The 17,661-nt window shown below is 54.8% G+C and overlaps 1 protein-coding gene across 5 annotated transcripts in view; it reads right to left on the reverse strand.

Moving 5' to 3' along the window:
- The window catches only part of COL27A1 (collagen type XXVII alpha 1 chain), a 135,744-nt gene extending 118,083 nt beyond the window's left edge, over nucleotides 1-17,661 (reverse strand). For 3 of the 5 annotated variants that reach the window (XM_019754577.3, XM_019754578.3, XM_019754573.3), the window contains exons 1-3: nucleotides 15,669-16,190; nucleotides 9,489-9,559; nucleotides 4,424-6,156 (exon numbers count right to left, since the gene is read on the reverse strand). In XM_019754577.3, the coding sequence (XP_019610136.3) occupies nucleotides 4,424-6,156; nucleotides 9,489-9,559; nucleotides 15,669-15,727 (1,863 nt within the window). In that variant the 5' untranslated portion in view covers nucleotides 15,728-16,190. Of the gene's footprint in view, nucleotides 1-4,423; nucleotides 6,157-9,488; nucleotides 9,560-15,668; nucleotides 16,193-17,354 lie in introns of those variants that run through there. The other 2 variants (XR_002139439.3, XM_019754574.3) reach the window with 2 other exon arrangements.

Raw genomic sequence — 17,661 nt, forward strand, 5'->3', positions numbered from 1 at the left:
CCCACAATTATTGCCAAGAATAGCCCACAGGATGCTGAGCCTTCCCCAGTCTCTCTCCTAGTGAAGGGCCTATTGGGACAGGGCTTCTTCATGTGGCCTTGGGAAAGTAACGTTATCTCCTGTGCCTTTGGGCATCAGTGTGTCCAGCTGTAAAATGGGGATGTAATACTCATCTTCCAAGATAAGGTGTGCGTGCTGGTTATTCTCCATTTGTCCCCCAGATCCACTGTGTGCCATGGGAAGCTGACCTCTACTGGCTACATCCCCAGGCTTTCTTGCTGTCTGCTTCTGGCTGGGTTTGGGCAATGGGAGGCCACTGCAGAAAGAGAGAGTGGGCAGGGTATTTCTCTCCCTGCTCCCTCCCTGCTGTAATGCAATTTGGCCTCAGCTCCTGTCATAGACCCCTGGTCAGGTGTTAACTCTCCTGGGTTCTGGTAATATCTTCCCCTCCCCTTATACCTTTAAGCCGGACCCGAACCCGTATGCTATGACAACCCCTGTTGATTCCTTTGATGCTGCCCGCAGCTCTGTAAATAGTCCCTTCCTTAAACTATCCTCAATTACCCTGTTCCTCTGAGAGGACCCAGAGCTGGAGCCATGGGATACAGCACGCAAACTACTTAGTATAGAGCCTGGCACACAGTAGGAGCTCAAAAGTGAAATCATAAAGACAGAGCAAAATACTCCTCCTTTCTCCTGGGTTCTAGGTGATACAGGTATAAGGGGTGAATTTCTCAAGATCTAGTCCCAGTTCCTAACCGCCAACAGTACGAAGGTCCTCCTGTGTCCACACCCTCCTGGTTTTCTTTGTGCAATAATGCCTGCACCTCAACCATCAGTCACAACAATCCACTGGGACCCAGGTTCTAGTATTGGGTGCTTTACATCCCTCATCTCACTCAATCCACACAACAACCCTGGAAAGGTAGATGATACCATATCCGCAATTTACAGAGGCAGAAACTGATGCTCAGAGAGGTTAAGTCACTTGTCAAAGGTCACACAGCACCTGACACCTACCAGGCACTTAATCAACTTTGTTGAAAGAAGGAAAGGATGGCTGGATAAGGGAATGGTTCAAACCCAGGTCATTCCAAATCTAAAGACTGTGGGCTTTTACGCTCCATGTGGCCTCCTTATCCCACCAGCAGCAGAGATCTGTGTAACCTCAAGGAGCCCTGCCTAGGAGTCAGAACAAGTTGTTTTTTGTAAGGATCAAATTCTTTCATTCACAGATAGTCACGGAGCATCTGCTCTGGGCCAGGCCCTCGGCCGGGTCTCCCCGAGGTGACGCCTGCAAACAGTACAAACCAGTGCAAATGCCAGCGGCCTGGTCATGAATAAAAAAGGCCTTGCCTTTCCTCCTCCCGGGTGTGGGGCTTCTGTGCAGCTTCTGTGCAGCTTCTGTGAACCGCAGCCTCCCTGCCCCTCCCCAGCCCGGGCCCAGCTCAGCTTTTCCATGCTCCCCCCGCTCCTGGGGCTCCCACAGAGCTCCCTTGCTCAGTGGCTACAACTCCTGGCAGGCTCAGGCCCAGAGCTCTGCCTCAGCCTCTGCCAGTCTATCTCATGCCCCTTGAGAACCATGCAGAACCAGTCAGACACAGCCATGGCACCCCTCTCAGGCTTTGAAAGGTCCCATAGTCATTTCTAAGGAGGGAGCGCTTCCAACACTGTGTCACAGAGCCCCAGGGAGAGGAAAAACATTCCCCATGTCACCCAGCAAGCTAGATCGACAAGGCAGCCTTGGAGATCACCCAGCTTGCTTCCTCACAGGAGCTGGAGCTCCTATTGTCTTACATTGTGCAGAAACTGAGGCTGACGCTGAGTGAGTCAGAGCCACAGAGCTAGTAATGGGTGGGGTCAAGGTCCGGCAGTCCCTACCCTGAATTAAGCCCTGTGCCCTGGGCAGCATGGCTGCAGCTCTGCTGGGACTAGATTCTGAATGTATATGGGGGTTGGGGGCAGATAAGAGAGGACAAAACAAACATGAGTTCTTGTCACCGCTCAAAGATGCCACTTCAATTACATAATTTCTGGTATCTGGTGAAATATAAATGACCAGTTTGCCCCTGCCACACAAAGGACTGGACAAAGCTTCTGAAAGCTTCTGGGATCCTACTCGAGTGAGGCTAGATTCTAAGCTGGAGAAGGCTGGGATTAGGGGAGAGCGCAGGGCAGGAGACGGGATGCCACCCAGCAGACTGCCGTCTTTCCTCTTAACCCTCGGGCTGGAGGAGCAGGAAGAGCCATGGACATTGCTGGAAGTCAGGGCCCCAGAGTTGCAGCCCAGGCCCTGCAAGAACATGCTGGACGCCGCTGGCCAAATCTTTTGTCCCTCTAACCCTTGCGCCCTCATCCGTAGAGCAGGGATTAATACACACATCCTGCCCCTCCTGAACCAGTTCCTGTGAGGTCCTAAAAGGAAATGCCACACGTGGAAGTAACAATAAACATGACGGGGATAGAAACAGAAGATTCTGGACACTGAGCTGTTTCCTTGAGGCGAAGGACGGGGACTGACATACCTCTGAAAGCCCCAGCCTCCTGGCTCTGAGTCCTAGGGACTCAGAGTGGATACTCACAGGAGTGGGATGGACTATGCTGGAGTCTGGAGCTGGGGCGTAAAATTCAACTCTGCCTCCTACGTGCTGTGTCCCCTTGGGCAAGTCCTGGCCCTCTCTGGCCACAGCCTCCAGGCTCTTCACCTGCCCACTGAGGGTTGAACTGAATGATGCATAAGCATCCATTCCCTGCACGGGTTGACTCCAGCACCTTCGACCACAGGGAAGCTCAAGGAGAATATCTGGAAGGAGGCCTCACCTCCTGCTGAACCACGTCACCAAACGCAGAGGGAAGTATGCAGCTTGGGCGTCCTCCAGGCCCAAAGGCAAATTCTATACCCTAAAAACTGTTCCTGCTGCAGTTCTGCTGGCTCAGACATGGCCATCCTCTCTGTACCCCACGCACAGTTTGAGAGGCAGGGTTGGCCTCCTCCACTCAACAGAGTGGAGACCGTGAACCTCATCACCCGCTGTCAGAGGGGACATTGCACCTTTTCAACCCCAAAGCCAGCACCCACACAGCTTGGAAAACTGAGCAATCAGGGCCCCAGGCACCTGGTGCCTGAGTCAGGCTGGGTAGCCTAGAGGGGTATAAAGGGTTCCTCCTTCTTTCCTCTGCTCGCAACTCTCTACCCTGCCGATTGCAGAACATGGGGACTTGAGTACAACGTTGACTTAATTGCAAAGCAATGCATACGATTTCCATACGTTCTACAATATGGTTCTAATAAAAACAGGCCCTCAGTCCCCTTGGAGACAGGCTGAATAAATATTATTCCTAATGATTATTAAAACTCATTAAGTGTGTTTGTAAGGCCTGGGAATTCCCAGCATCTGCCACTGTCTCCACATTGGAGGGAGCCTAACGTCAAACACAGAGCCCAGAAGGGAGAAACCACACGGTGGTCACCGCCAAGGCAAGCGAACAGAGCAGAGGCCCCAGCTTTCTGGAAACTCCATCCCATCATTCCCCGCCCGGAGGAATTGGCCTCCGCTGCAGAAAGGTCGTTGCCCCTGGAGACAGTCTCAGGCAAGTTGGAGGCATTGACCCTGAGAATGTCTCCTGCACGTGGAATGTTCTTTCTCCTTTCTTTGATTGCTTGGGTCCACCCTGACCCTCCTCACCCCAAACTCCACTATCAGGGACCACAGATCAAATGTCTACGGGATCCAGGCAGGGAAAGGACCATGCTGGAAGACCTATGTGGGAGATATGGGAACTGGCACAGACAGGAGCAGGCCTGTCCTGTCTAAAGAGGCAGCCCTGACCTGGCCACAGCCTGCAGGCCACTGCATCTCTCTGCCTTCCAGGAGTAGCTGTTCACCAGGTCTTTTATCAGAAGGACACTTTTAAAATGTTAGTAAGTTATTAAATACTTTTAAACAATGCTGCCTGTGCCAAACAAAACACATTCAGGACTACCCATGTGCGGCCTTTGTCTGAAATCGGGTGGGCCAGTGGAACTCTGCTCTAGGAGTCAGGAGCTGCCCTTCAGAGGCTGTATGACCTGGACCCAGTCAATTCATGCTTTTCCGTAAGCCACTTGACCTTTATAGTTGGGTTAGCAAAGAATGACCTGGGGCCTGGGCCAACCAAAGCCCCAGGGTGCTTTTCACCTGGGGGTGGCCACCAGACTTGAGTTTGGCTCAGTAAACCACAAATCCAGAGCAGGATGTACAATCATGAACACAGCAGAAGTGAAGGAGTGGGAAACCTGGGTTCAAGTCAAGACTCTGCCTATAACCGGCTCCCTGCTCTAAGTTACTGCTCTTCCTCCACCCGGACCAGGAGTAACCACTTGACTTAACTGCCCGTCACCCACTCGAGCTCCAAGCGACATGCATCCCTCACCCAGTCTTACCGGCAAACCACAGTCTCCCTTGGGCCCCGGAGGTCCCATCAGCAGCGGGAAAGGCGTGGGTCCCACCAGGTGGAAGAATGAATAGCCACTGCTTGTAGGCCAGGGGCTGGAGGACAGGAACCGTGCTGGGGCCACTGGAGGGGCCAGGGTAGTCTGCCGCGTTGGCCGGGGTTGTCTGGGGCTGGGCCTGGTTGTCGGATCATTGAATGGGACATCCCTGGCTGCTTTCCCGGGTCTGAGGGGGACAGGCTTCCGGCGGCTATTCTTGGGTCTGGCTTTCTTTGTGGCTTCTGATCCAGTGGGTTTCTTGCTTCCGGGGGGGACTGAAGCAGGAGTGAGGGTGGAAGGCATTGCTGTGGCTGGTGGCCGAGCAGTCCTGGTAGAGCCAGGACTGGGGGCAGGTGATGGGGGCAAAACAGGGAGTTGAGGAAGTTTATGCAAGTTGGAGTGGACATGGGCCGGCTCACGGGCATGACTGCTCATCTTGGCCTCAGTCTGGATCACGGGGGGAAAGGGCTTTTTAGAGGCACCTGCGGCAATGGGCAGGGGTCGGGCACTGGGTGGTGGGGGTCTGGGCGTTACCAGGTTCCTCTGGATGGGCTGCACTGTGGGACGGGTGACTTTGGCAGGAACTGGCTGGGAAATGGGTAGCACTGGCTTCTTGGTGGGTGGGGATAACTTCGTGAAGGAAGGTGCAGCTGCCTTCTGGGTGGGGCGGGGGCTTTTGACAGGGGTAATTGAAGGAGAAGGGGCTGAAGGCTTGATTGGGTGACTTTTGGGGATTTTGGTGGCTGTGCTCTTTCGTAATGGTTGGACAGGTTTAGTGGAGCTGGCAGGAGAGGCTGGGGGTACAGGAGGAAACACTTCACTGGCTGACAGCTTGGCAGGTGGCCATGGGGTACGGGCTGGGTCCCCCACTGAGACATGCTTGTGAAAGTCTGTGGTGCTAGTCCGTAGGGGCTTGGTGGGTGTGGCGGGCACCACAGTCACGCTGGGCCCCCTGCCTGATGGCCGTGACCCCAGGGCTGGCATGGCAGTGGTCAGGTTCTCCAGGCCTAACAGGGCAAAGTTGGTTTGGAAAGCATAGGGTGCGCCAGAGTCTCGGAGGAAGGGGGGTCCCAGCGGGGGCCGGTACATGTCAGCCTGTCCACACTGTTTTCTCAGGTGGGTACAGTAATTGTGAGCGACCTGCGTCACAGGGTAGATACTGAACTGGCACAGAGCACCTTCAAACTGAACTGCATGTGGACTCATCTTTCCCAAGAGGAAGGAGCCCTCAGGGTCAAGCACTGGGTCCCTGTGGAAAGCCAGTGGGACAGGCACCCGGCGCTCCCCACAGGCTGTCACCAGGGTGACTGTGCGGCCACGGAGCTCCAGGGCTAGGTGGTGCCAACGCCCGTCATGCACGTCAAGGTCAAAGGCCACGGAGCGTCGGGGCCCCAGGTGGACGACTGTCTTGCCGGGGAGGAACTGCAGGCCCAGCTGCAGCTTATGCTTCTGGCTACGGACGGCGAAGAGGAAGGCATGGTTCACCCGATGGGAGCAGAGGCTCAGCACCAGCGCTAGCTCTGTGCCCAGGGCAGCAGGGATGACAGCTGTCGTGGGGGCCTGGAGCCGGGCCCGCTGTGTAACAATGAAGCCCGACTGGAACGGAATGACCCCTGGGGGAGGGGGACTCCGGCCACCCGCTGCCTTGGCCCAGCTGAGGCCCAGCCGCTGGAGGACGTCCACATCTGGAGAGGGAAGGCAGAGGGGAAAGGGCATGGTCAGGGCCTGCTGCAGCCCCAGACCGCTCTAGGTGCACAGGTGGCTGAGGACATCCACCCACTGTTACCCGCTGCCCCATGGTTATGGCAGACAGCACAGAGTTGGAACCAATCCCCTGTCTGGCTGCATGATCTTGCATATAGTGGTAAAAAACACAGACTCTGGAGCCAGACTTTCTGAGTTCTAATCCCAGCTCCACCACGTACTAGCCCTGTGACTTTAGTGCCTTGGTTTTCCCCATCCATTAAATGGGATAATAGTAGTGTCAAACACAGAAGGCTGTTGTGAGGATTAAATGAGCTAATACACTGGAAAAACGTGTCTGGCACAAAATAAGCATTTTCAAATGATAGATATTACTACTAAAAATAATGATAATCACCAAATGCTAGTGCTAAGAGTATTACAGGCTGCCCAATGTGACCTGTTTCCCCTTCTCTCTGCCTCAATCTCCTCCAAGAAGCAGTCCTATAAGTGAAGGAGTAGGGTGACAAGAATGGATGATGTGTCACTGGAGCTTGGTGAGGATGTCCAGGGGGCCTGACTGGTTTTACCACCTTTAGGAACCTACCCAGTCCCCTTCCCACCCCCGAGGTCTCTGTTTGGCAGGAGCAGGCTCCAGGGAGCTTCTACCTACATGGAAGGGAAAGGATATTTCCAATGACTACCCCCTCCCTTGTGGCTTTGGAGAAAGCAGAGGAAGTCATCAAGACACCCCTGCAACCTCTGTCCTCTGGCGAACCATGGTCTGGCCGGGTCATATCCGCCCAGTAATTACAGCTGCGGGGCTAGCCAGAGCAAGAGGAGGGTTTCCAGGGTGTTTATGGAAAGGGATCCTGACCTTGCCTCTCGTGGGCCATTTCACCTCCTTGGGTCAGCTGAGCTGCCAGTGTCTGCAGAAGCTGGCTCTGAGCTCCATCTTTGCAGGCAAGGAGAGGCTGCCTTCGGAACTGAGGTCTGGGTCAAGTCGTCAGGCCCCCCCACCGAGCTCAGCACCCCAGCGCCAGAATGCGGAACGCTCTCTGCCTCATCACCCAGTGTGAGGGATGTGCAATGGGCTGAATGCAGCACGTAGCACTTAGTAGGCCCTCAGCTGACAACTGAGGGATAGATGAACAGATAGGTGGATAGACAGTCAGTCTGGGAGAATCTGAGAACCTGGGTTTTGGCAACACAGCAGCATAACGGTTCAATAGCAGGGTCTGAAGACAGAAGGCCAGACGAGACCACCTGTGAGTCTGCACTCTGAGCCTCAGTTCCCCCTGATGTAAAACGGAGCTACAAAGACTGCCTACATCCCAGGGTTGTTGGGAGATGAAACGGTGGTCTTCCTCATCTCCTCACCCATGCCCTGCACCAGGTACCTCTACCCAAGTCTCTTCCTGACTCCCGGGCCTCAGTTTTCCTGCCAGAAAGACAAGGGAAACCAGGCCATAAAGTGCTATCGCTGTTCTGAGAACTCTGCAGCATGCTCCTATTTCAGTTGCTTGGATTGAAGACCCTTATTCCTCCCTAGGACCCAAGGGCCTTCATTTTACTTCCAATTCCTCCTTTCCCCCACCTCTGTCGGCCCCCAGGTCCAAAGCTAAAATAATCCACTGCTTAAGGATTGTCTGAGTAGTAGTGTATTTTGCTCTAATCACGTAAAAGCCCTTTATTATCACAAAGTACTACTCACTACAAACAACTTAAAACAGAGGAACCACTTGTTAGGGAAGAGGTAAGGGCAGGGAGCCATCTGTTGTCTCACCTCAGCAGCCCCCAGGAGGCCCCCAGCAGGCACACATTTCTCCCTGCATACTGCAGCTTACAGCCCCTTGCACTTGCTCAGGGGAAATGACAACTGTCCAGGCCAGGTGAAACCGATGAGGTTTCCCTTATCATCCACTCCAGGACGGTTTCAAAGCTGACACCAGCCAATCTCCAGGCCTCCCCTGCAGAGTGTCGGCAGCTCAGAGGCAAAGCCCCAAAACTCTAACACCTGTAGCTGGCAGAGGTGGTACTTGCTGAGCTTCTGGGAGTCTCTGACCACTATGGGCCCCACAGCAGATAGAGATGGCCTGTTCTTGCCCAAACTCTCCAGGTAAATAAGTTAATTAACAATAGTACCTAATATTTATTGAGCACTTACTATGTACCAAATGCTTTACATGCATTATCTCGCTTGATTCTCTCAGTCATCTATGAAGCACGTACTGTCTATTATCCCCATTTTATAGCTAGATGAGGGTCAGAAAAGTTAGCTATAATAACTTGCCCAAGGTCATGCAGCTTATAATAAAAGTCACAGCTGGGGTGTAAACCCTGACTGCCTGGCTCCAGGGTCTTTGTTCTTAGCCACCATACTACTCTGAGCCCCTCAGGCTGGTTGGAACGCAGGATGGAGACACATCCAGAATCCCGTCAGGGATGAGGAACTGGGGACAGGGGAGTGAATGCAGCGCAATGCCGAGGACCCAGCCAGCTGGCCACAGCCAGATCCCTTTATTACATAAACCTGGCTCCACACATCTCCAGCCTCTTCCCAACCCCCAGTGCCTGACTCAGGACTCTGGACAGCTGTTCACCTACTTTGTGGGGGAAATAGCAAGCTCGGAAAATATGACATTTGCACAAAATGTTGCCAGGCAGCAGGAGTCTCTTCCGGGCACGGCCCTCCCCTCCCAGGGGCCCAAACCCTGCCTAGCCCCTGGGTCAAGCCACAGGGGTTCTGGGAGTGCCCCCGCTGCCTACCCTGTCTACCCGGCACACAGCAGAGGGTGTGGAGAAGGGGGAGGGGTGGCTATTTTAAGAGGCGTTGTGGCTGCTTGACAAACAGATGTGGGAGAGGTTTCAGTTTCAAGGGGCAGCTGTGTAGCCAGTCCACCGCTGCCCTGGCCCCCTGGACAGCTCCTCAGGGACAGTAGGGAAAAGCAGGATCTCACAGGAAGAGGAGGGCAGGTCACAGGCTTGGGCACTGAGAGTTGCAGCCTCCATGCCTCCTCTCACAGTTGTCCCAGGAAAAATAGAGAGGACTGAGGCTTATTGGCCCAAAGTGACTTACTCACATTGTGCCCTGGAGAGGAATGAAAGCATCCCCCTTCCACATTTCTATACTGAACCCTTGCTACCTCTTACAAAACATCAAACATGATTGTTTCAAGCCTAGGGAGAATTTGCCAATGACTGGCTCCATTCTACTGATGAGAAAACCAAGGCATTGAGTTCCAAATAGGGGCATGGATGTCTCTACCCCTGCCCTCTCAGATCCCTTCTGTCCTGCCTTGTCTCCCCCTGGACAAAGAGAAGAAAGAATTACCTTCAGGAGCTCCTTGGGTGGAGGCCAGGTAACAGGCAAATGAGACCAAGATCCAGGTGAAGAGAAACCCCCTAGAGACCAGGAGACACAAGCAAAGGCGGCATCATCTTCCACCCCTTGGCCCAGATCCGGCTGGGGAGTTGGGAGTGGATCACCCAGCCCCAGTCCCATCCCAGTCTTGCCCATGGGAGGTGGGAGGCAAGGCGTGGGCTCTAGGACCCCATCGGAACAGTCCATGCTCCTGGGTCTCCAGGCACAACCTCTTAGGGCAGGAGCTGCTTATATGGTACAAATGCAACCTCACTTTATACAGAATGATAAACTAAGGTCACAGGGCAGGACACAGTGGGCAGGAAGCCCTGCGTTGGGAGACTCAGCATCTAGCTCAAAATCTGCTGTCAACTCACTGGGCAAACAGGGACCAGCCCCCGCTGCTCTCTGGGCCTCAATCTCTCCATCTGTACTATGGCCTCATGATCTTGAGGCCCAATGGGTGGCAGAGTCAGGGCTGAATGGTCTGTGGGAAGACCAGTCTGGTTTGCTTGGATGACAGATGTCCTCAAAAGGCAGGAGAGATAGATGAAAACTCACTCTCCAGGCCCGAGGCAGGGAGAGAAGACCACTTAACCAGGACCAATGCATGCTAAGGAAGCTGCCTAGCTGGCTTTATGCTGATGGAAAATGGGAGCGAAGAGAGATGATGCGGAGTCAGGCAGACTCAGGTGTAACCCTGGCCCCATTGCTTACCACCTGTGTGAACCTGGGTGAGTCACTCAGCCTCCCTGAGCCTGTCTCCTCCTCTGCAACATGGCTGACACTCCCTATCTTGCAGACGAGGCGTGGAGATTAAATGAGCTCATGCATGTCAAGGGCTTGGCCTGCTGCCAGCCACACAAGTGCTCCTTCGACTGTTCCTGCTGCCCCTACATTCTGGGGACCGGAAGAGTTAATGCTCTGCTCAGAGGCTCCTGCCAACATGGGCAGAGGCAGTGATCCAATTTCACCTTCCTGTGGGAGCAGCCACTGGTGACACCTGAAGCCATCTGGGGCATCTGATCCTCGAGCAGGCAAAGGGGAGGGCGGCACGTGGCCAGAGATGGCTGGCCAGGATGCAGTCAGAGAGACCTGTGACGGGCAGGTGGGGAGGGCTAAGGCTGGGACACAAAGGCCCAGGATGCACCTCCAAGAGGAAAGCGAGGATGGAGTGTTTTGGAGGAATCACATAATCCGGGAAACCCGTCTGCTGGGGTTGATGTCTGGAGCCCCAGGTTCTTCTCAGATCCGTGGGTGACTTGGAAAATGGAAAACAAGCTCAAACCCACTGATTGAATAGCAGTGTAATTGCAATTAGGATCAATAGTCATCCTGAGCTGGACACTGGGGAAGACGCTGGTGGTTATCTCCCCACAGCCGTTCTCCCTTTCTGCTTGTTCAAGGAGACATGAACTTCAGAGGAAATTGGATGAATCTGGATAAGTCTAAGCCAATCCTGGGAATTTCACCTGCCATGCCAGTGACGGCTTTGGGCATTCATATGTGACCCAAATGTGGCCAATGAGATGTGAGGGATGCCTGTCAGGGCCCCTGGGACAGTGTTTCAAAGGGACAGAGAGAAGGTTTTCTTCCAGCCTTTTCCTGTTGTTGAGTGAGGGTGCACAGCCATTTTGCGCACATGAGGTAATAAGCCCCATGAGCATGTGAGGATGGCAGAATGAAAGACTCATGGGTGTTAGATAACACTTGAGATACGGAATTAGCCAACCCTATGACTGCATTTCCTTTGGACCTCTTGATATGGGAGGTAATAACTCCCCTCACTATTTAAGCTAATATTACGTTGGGTCTTCAGTTACTTAGAATATAAGGCAAACTAGCTGAAATGAGGCTCAGATGCTGATGGTGAATCCTTGACAGCTTTCTCCAGCCTCTGGGCCTTGGCACATGCTGCTCCTATTAGCTAGACACTGCTCTTTAGCCTGGTCAGTTTCAGCTCGGGTGTCACCCCCCATAGCCCACTGCACATAGCTCACTGCAGCAGGTTTCTTGTATGTGGCCACTGTCTGTTTCCTTGTTTCCCTTTCTAGTCCAAGTCCCTGAAGGGACCACATCTGTCTTGTTCACTCTATGTTCCCAGCACCTGGCAGGCATGTAGTGAATGTTTAATGTGTTTTGTAGAAGGGATGAGTGTTACCTGGTATTGTAGGACTTTAAAAAGTGTCTTCCCAAAGCCTTAACTCCAGCAGGCCTGCCCTACCTCTGATTTTTTTCCAGGGTTGCTCCTGGATAATCCTTGGTCCTTCCTCATCCTCTCCAAACCTGCTGCCACGGCTGTGAAAATGCCTTTTGCACGGGGCCAGTCCTCCCTGCCTCCATGGGCCTCACCTCCAGCTCAGCACCAGCAATGACTAAAGGTCAGAATGCCTAGCTGCCCTGGGGTTACCTGGAGAGAAAAGCACAGGCTGACCTTCCGACATGACCTGCCCACTAGAAGCAAATGGCAGCCTCATCAGCTCTGAAAAGAAATAACAGGCAGCTTTGTTTGACTTGACAAAAACTGAGGCTTAGGGAGGGCAAGTACTTCTTTCTTCAAAGTCACCTTGGTAGGCTCTGAGGTCCCAATTTCTTCAGTACTATTTCCCACATTCACCAGGTTGACACTACAGGAAACTGTGGCCAGATATATTGGGGAAGAACTGTCTCCTGCTTCTCAGCCGTGGCAGTTCCTAAAACACAGCTGCAGACCAAAGGCTCTGAGAAGTCCTGCAATAAAGAAGTTGACTGCACTTTCTGTCATTCAGCAATCCTGAACTTAGAGGACCAGGGAGGGAACTTGTTGTTCCTGAGAACGTCCCCTCAGAAGAAACTGCTCCTCACTTTCCAGTGTTCCAGCAACCTCACTAGTTTCTGTTCACTTCTCTTCCCAGCCCTTTCCAGACACCAGCCCTCACTCCTTGAGTCTCACTGTGTTATGTTACATCTACCCTTATTAGAATGCTTCCCAAGCTGCTAAGGACAGGTCAGGTGGAGTGAAGAAGGCACAAGAACCCCACATGTCATTCTCAATTTTTCTTGCTTGTGGTTATGCCAAGGTGACTACTTTGTAGAGAATAAGAGGGTAACTTAGGGGGAAAATATTTTTAATCCCAAAGTTCAGGAGAAAGAAGACTCGGAGTGGGGATGGGATCAGAATCTCCTCTTCAATTAAGCTTCCTAACACCATGGTTTCTAACTTAAGAATTTCAGCCCTGAAGGCCTGTTACAAAAGTATTTGTCCCCCATTCATTCACCTCAAAAAATGCCACTGACAGCCTAAGACCTAGATTCTGTGTGTACTTGACCCATAAACTTCCAAACTATAGTATGGCGTTATAAAGTGGGAGAAAGCCCTTTGGGTTCGGCTAGAGGCCAGATGTCCCCTTATTGTAGGGATGGGCAACTAAGGCTTAGAGAGAAGAAGTGACACAGCATGTCAGTGACCCACATCTGACTTCACTACCTAACAGACAGTCCTTTTCACTTGACTTGCCTCCCATGGAGAAGAAACTGGAGACTTACAGGGACTTCCTACTTGCCTGAGACCAGAGTCCCAGCCTTCACCAACAGGAACAGAGATGCAGCCTGGGGAGCCGACAAGCCATCTCAGTGAGCTCCAGGCCTGGAAAATTGGCTCCCAGAAGGAGGCCCTGCCGATCCTTTTGCTCCCGTTCCAATCCTGTTTAGGCTACTGCTAATAATGTTTAGTGCCTGCTCTGGCTCACGGCTTTGTTCTTCCAGACTTCTGTTTTCACCACTGACTCGTGGGCCTTGGCTCAGTGAACCCAGGGCTCCAGAATGTCGGGAAGACCAGAGCACAGAGGCCAGAGAGGGCAGGAGGCAGCCGAAACCAGAGCCATGCATTAGGCGTCTGACCTTGGAAACACAGCCTGGCCACACAGCCCTCCAGGAAGGGAACCCAGGCGTTCCTTTCCTGAGAAAGGCTCTCTGCCAGTATACCAAGTGTGGCTACTCCTGGACCACTAGGTTGCCAGAACCCATAGTTGGTTTACATGGTTTTTCCTTCATCCTTGTTACCTGGGAACACACAGAATTTTGGAGACCCATACCAGCTTGAACACACACTGAGAGCTCAGAGCTGAGACCCAGGGTGCTGAAACACAAGGAAAAGGACTCACAGGACTCCAGGCGTGGCTGTGCACCCCTGGGGTAAGCTGGGAAGGAAGCCGCCCAAAAGACACAGAACAGCAAAGAGGGGTGGACCTCTCCCACCTGCCTCCATGGACTAGCCAGGCCCCATGTGGCCAGACGGTCACACCCAGGCTCCTTTCTTCACACCTTACACCTCTTCCACGGGAACACAAACAGGTCATCTGTCTGGACAGGATGCAGCCCAGAATTTTCCAGTTGACTCACACATCCATTCAAGATGAAGTGAATAATAATACAAATAACAGCTGCCGTTTATTGAGCACTTACTACAAGCCAGGCACTGTTCTAAGCCCCTTACAAGCACCGTCCCATTAACCCTCACAAAACCCTGCTAGCTGGGAATGAAGATGCCCATATTGTGGATGAGCAGAACGAGAAGCAAAGAAGCAAGTGGCTTGTCCAAGCTCGCAGGGCAGAATCAGGATTCACACCGTCTGATGGAAGGGCTCTCTCTGCCCTGCAACCTGCCTGCCCCTGGTGTGAGTCCTCCACCACCAACTGATATGGCACTTTAGTGGTCTGTGGAGAGGTGTGGAAGGGCAAAGCTAGACGACATGCAGGGGTCAGAGGGCACAGGACCTGGGGCCCTGCCATGGTGAGGGAGGCAGTGAGACAGGAGAAGGCAGAGGCTGAGCCTCGAAGCAGCATGACTGCCCATTTGTCCAAAACTCAGGCCCCACTCTGGGGTGCTCGCCTGGCACTACTTTTCTACCCAACCGCTGGCATCTGCCCTGGCACAGGGTCTTCTGGAGAAAATGAGTCAGCAATGTGCTTACTGGTGCCGTGTGTGTGTGTGTGTGTGTGTGTGTGTGTGTGTGTGTGTGTTGTGGTGGGGGGTGGGGGATCTCAGCCAGTCAGCTTTTTCCAAGACATGAGAAAGAAGGAGGGGGTATCATCCCCCATTCCAGCTCTGAGAGGCAGGGCATGGTGGGTGGGGTGGAGCTACAGCCTAGACCAGCCTCTTGGGAGTGTCCTCCGGTCTTGGGGGCAAGATGGAAAGCCAGCAAGTTCTGTGCTTCCCTGGGCAGTGAGCATGAGCCCACAGTCCATAGGCCCCAGGGGCTGCTCCCGTCTTCATTCCCTCCTACACACACCCACACACAGTGACTGGATCTTGCAAGCCATCAGTCTCTTACAACTCCTACTCCACAGGCTGGGACTCAGAGGCTCTGGGTCCCAGTTCTGCCTAAGCCCCTCCTTGGAATTCCCTGCCCCTCTCTGGCCGAGTCTCTGCATCTGTATGTACAGTGAGGGGTTCCACTGGGTGACCTCCCAGGGCCCTTTCTGCTGTGACATGCTGGCTCTCACTTTTTCTTTTACACGCGGGAAAGAGAAAGGAACTGAGACCCTACCCCTCCACGCCAGACAAGCAGGGAAACACTGAGACACACAGACCCAAACAGACTGACACACACGCGAAGATTTCCAGAAACCAAAGACGTGCAAGACACTTAGGAGCAGAAGCCAAGACCTGGAGACCTAGAAACTTGGGGACAGTTTCATAAGAACAGCCAGAAACGGAGACCTACAGGCTCGGGACCTGTGGACACCGACACCGGAACACATGGAGACAGCCAGGAATAGAGACCCCTCCTCTTCCAAGTATCCAAAAGCCCCCCTCCGCCCTGCTGCGGGCTGCTCCAGGAGCCACCACTCACCCCCAACCCTGACCCCAGCCTGGCTCTGCACGGACCCTTCCCAGCTCAGCTCCCGCCTCAGCGCCATCGGGCTGCCTGGCCAGGCGAGGCAGGGCCAGGCAGGGCCAGGCGGGGCAGGGCGAGCAGTGTTCGCCAACCCGGCTGGGTCGGGGGCGCAGTCTACGTTAACCCTTGGCGACCGGCCTCCCAGGGGCACAGGACAGGGCAGGAAGCTGACGTTCCGCTGGAAGCATACCGCGCGGCGGGGAACCCCAGCCCTCCCGGAGGCTGTAGCAGCAGGAAGCTGGGGAGGGGGCATCCCCTCGCTCGTACTCACCCCCCGCGCGCCGCTGCCGCCGTTGTGCCTCGGGCCCCCTGCGCTGATCCCACTCCCATGGCGGGCCCCTACTTCATGCTCCCGAGCCCGGGGGGCAAGTGTGGGCGCGCCCCATGGGGACGCCAGCCCCCCGCCCCACCGCGCCAGGCCGGCTCAGAGCGCGCGGTCCCCGCACCCCCAGCGCAGCCCCGCGCCCAGGGGCGCCCCAGCAGCCAGGCAGCGCGGCCCGGACCCTGCGGGCGCCCGTGCCAGGCCCATGGTCCCAGGAGCACCGGCGCTGCGCTTGCCCCTGCCTCGCTCTTTTTCTGCTTCCACCGAAAAGAAGCAGGAAAAAAAGAGAGATGATCAAACTTTTGGAGGCGGGCTGCTGGCGGTCCCCGGAGACAGAGCAAGGCCGGGCGAGGGCGCGCAGAAGGCGGTGGAAGCTGCCTCCCCGCTGGCCTGGGGGAGGAGAGGAAAAGGAAGGATTTGGGGGAAATGAAGGCGATTTAAAGACTCGGCCCGCGGTGGCTCTCCACCTTCTCTCCTCCCCGCACTGGGCCGCCCTCTGCTGCCCCCTGCTGCCCCCTGCCGGCTGCAGCCGGGGACACACCTTCAGCCGGTCCAGGACGGCCCAGCCGAGACATCCCCCCACCCCTGTGTAAAGATGGGGAAACTGAGATATACGGAGAGGAACGAGTTGGCCACTGCTGCGGGGCGGGATGATCCCAGTTCAGTGATTCGGGACTTCTGGCTTGCGAGGTCCCCGAGTTGGGAGGCAGAGATAGAGGGAGAAAGGGGACAGATACTACAGCTGCAAGGAACTCTGAGTTCCAGGGACAGATCTGGGACCAAGACTCAGTGTCCAGACTCCCATGACAACGACAACTAATGTCTTACCACACACACACACACACACACACACACACACACACACACGTATTTTCCTCTCAGATTCAGAGAGCCCAGGATAACAGATTCCTGGGCACCTACCGTAGTGGGTGGGCTTGTTAAATGTTTTCGCCCTCCTCATTCTTCCCTCTCCATTCGATAAGAAATGGGAGCTTAACCACCATCCTCACCCCCGCAAGAGTCCACCAAAGAGCCTCCCTGAGATCCCACACTGGAGCACAGAACTGCACACTTTGATCCGGCAGCAAACACTGGCAAATTAGCACACCCACACCCCAGTTGGAGCCCTGGCACTAGAAGCCCCCTCCGCCTCAGCCGCCACCTCCAGGACCTGTTCACTGGTGCACACACATACTCCCACACACGACCACATACACCCCAAACTCAGACACACGCTCCCACTCATTCACATGCAAGCCCAGCCACTCACTCCTCCTAAACTCATACAAACACACTCCGGGGTGTCTGGACTCAGTTGCGCTCTGGACGCCACACACGAAGACACATGCACACTAGTGCTTACACGCTCACAAATGCACACTAGTCTAGCCTAGCCAGATTCCCCCCAACGTACACACCCCTGCGCTCACCTCTCATGAACACACCTTCACGTGCACATACACCCCATGTACACACCCCCAAGTGCACACACGCACCCCCCCACTTACAGTTCTTCGCTAGTACGCAAGCACAAACCGTTCTCACTCCCCACATGTGTACCCCCTCCCCATACACACACACCTTTATGCACACACACCGGTACCCCCAGTGCTCCAGGAGCCCCGGGGCACTTACTGGGTCCCTAGGTGCGAGGCTGGACGGTCGGTCCTTCCTCGGGCTCCTAACGGCATTTGTATTCATGGGTCCCGCAGCCCCGGGCTCGGGCGCGGGGGTGCTAGGTCCCCTTCCCTAAACTGGGCGCGGGCGCTCAGAGCGCAATGGCACCGGGAGGGGCATGAGCGCGCGGGGCTGCGCCGCGGGCCGGGTCCGCCTGCGCTCGAACTTCGGCCGCTCTGCGTCCTCTGACTCCGGCACGGGCTCCGGGTGCGGGGGGCGGCTCATAGGTGCTGGGGCCGCGGCGCCCGCCGGGCCTTTTGAAGTC

This window comes from Rhinolophus sinicus, chromosome 16 (assembly GCF_057876585.1).
Source record: "Rhinolophus sinicus isolate RSI-liver-muscle chromosome 16, RSI-T2T, whole genome shotgun sequence".
Lineage (NCBI taxonomy): Eukaryota > Metazoa > Chordata > Mammalia > Chiroptera > Rhinolophidae > Rhinolophus > Rhinolophus sinicus.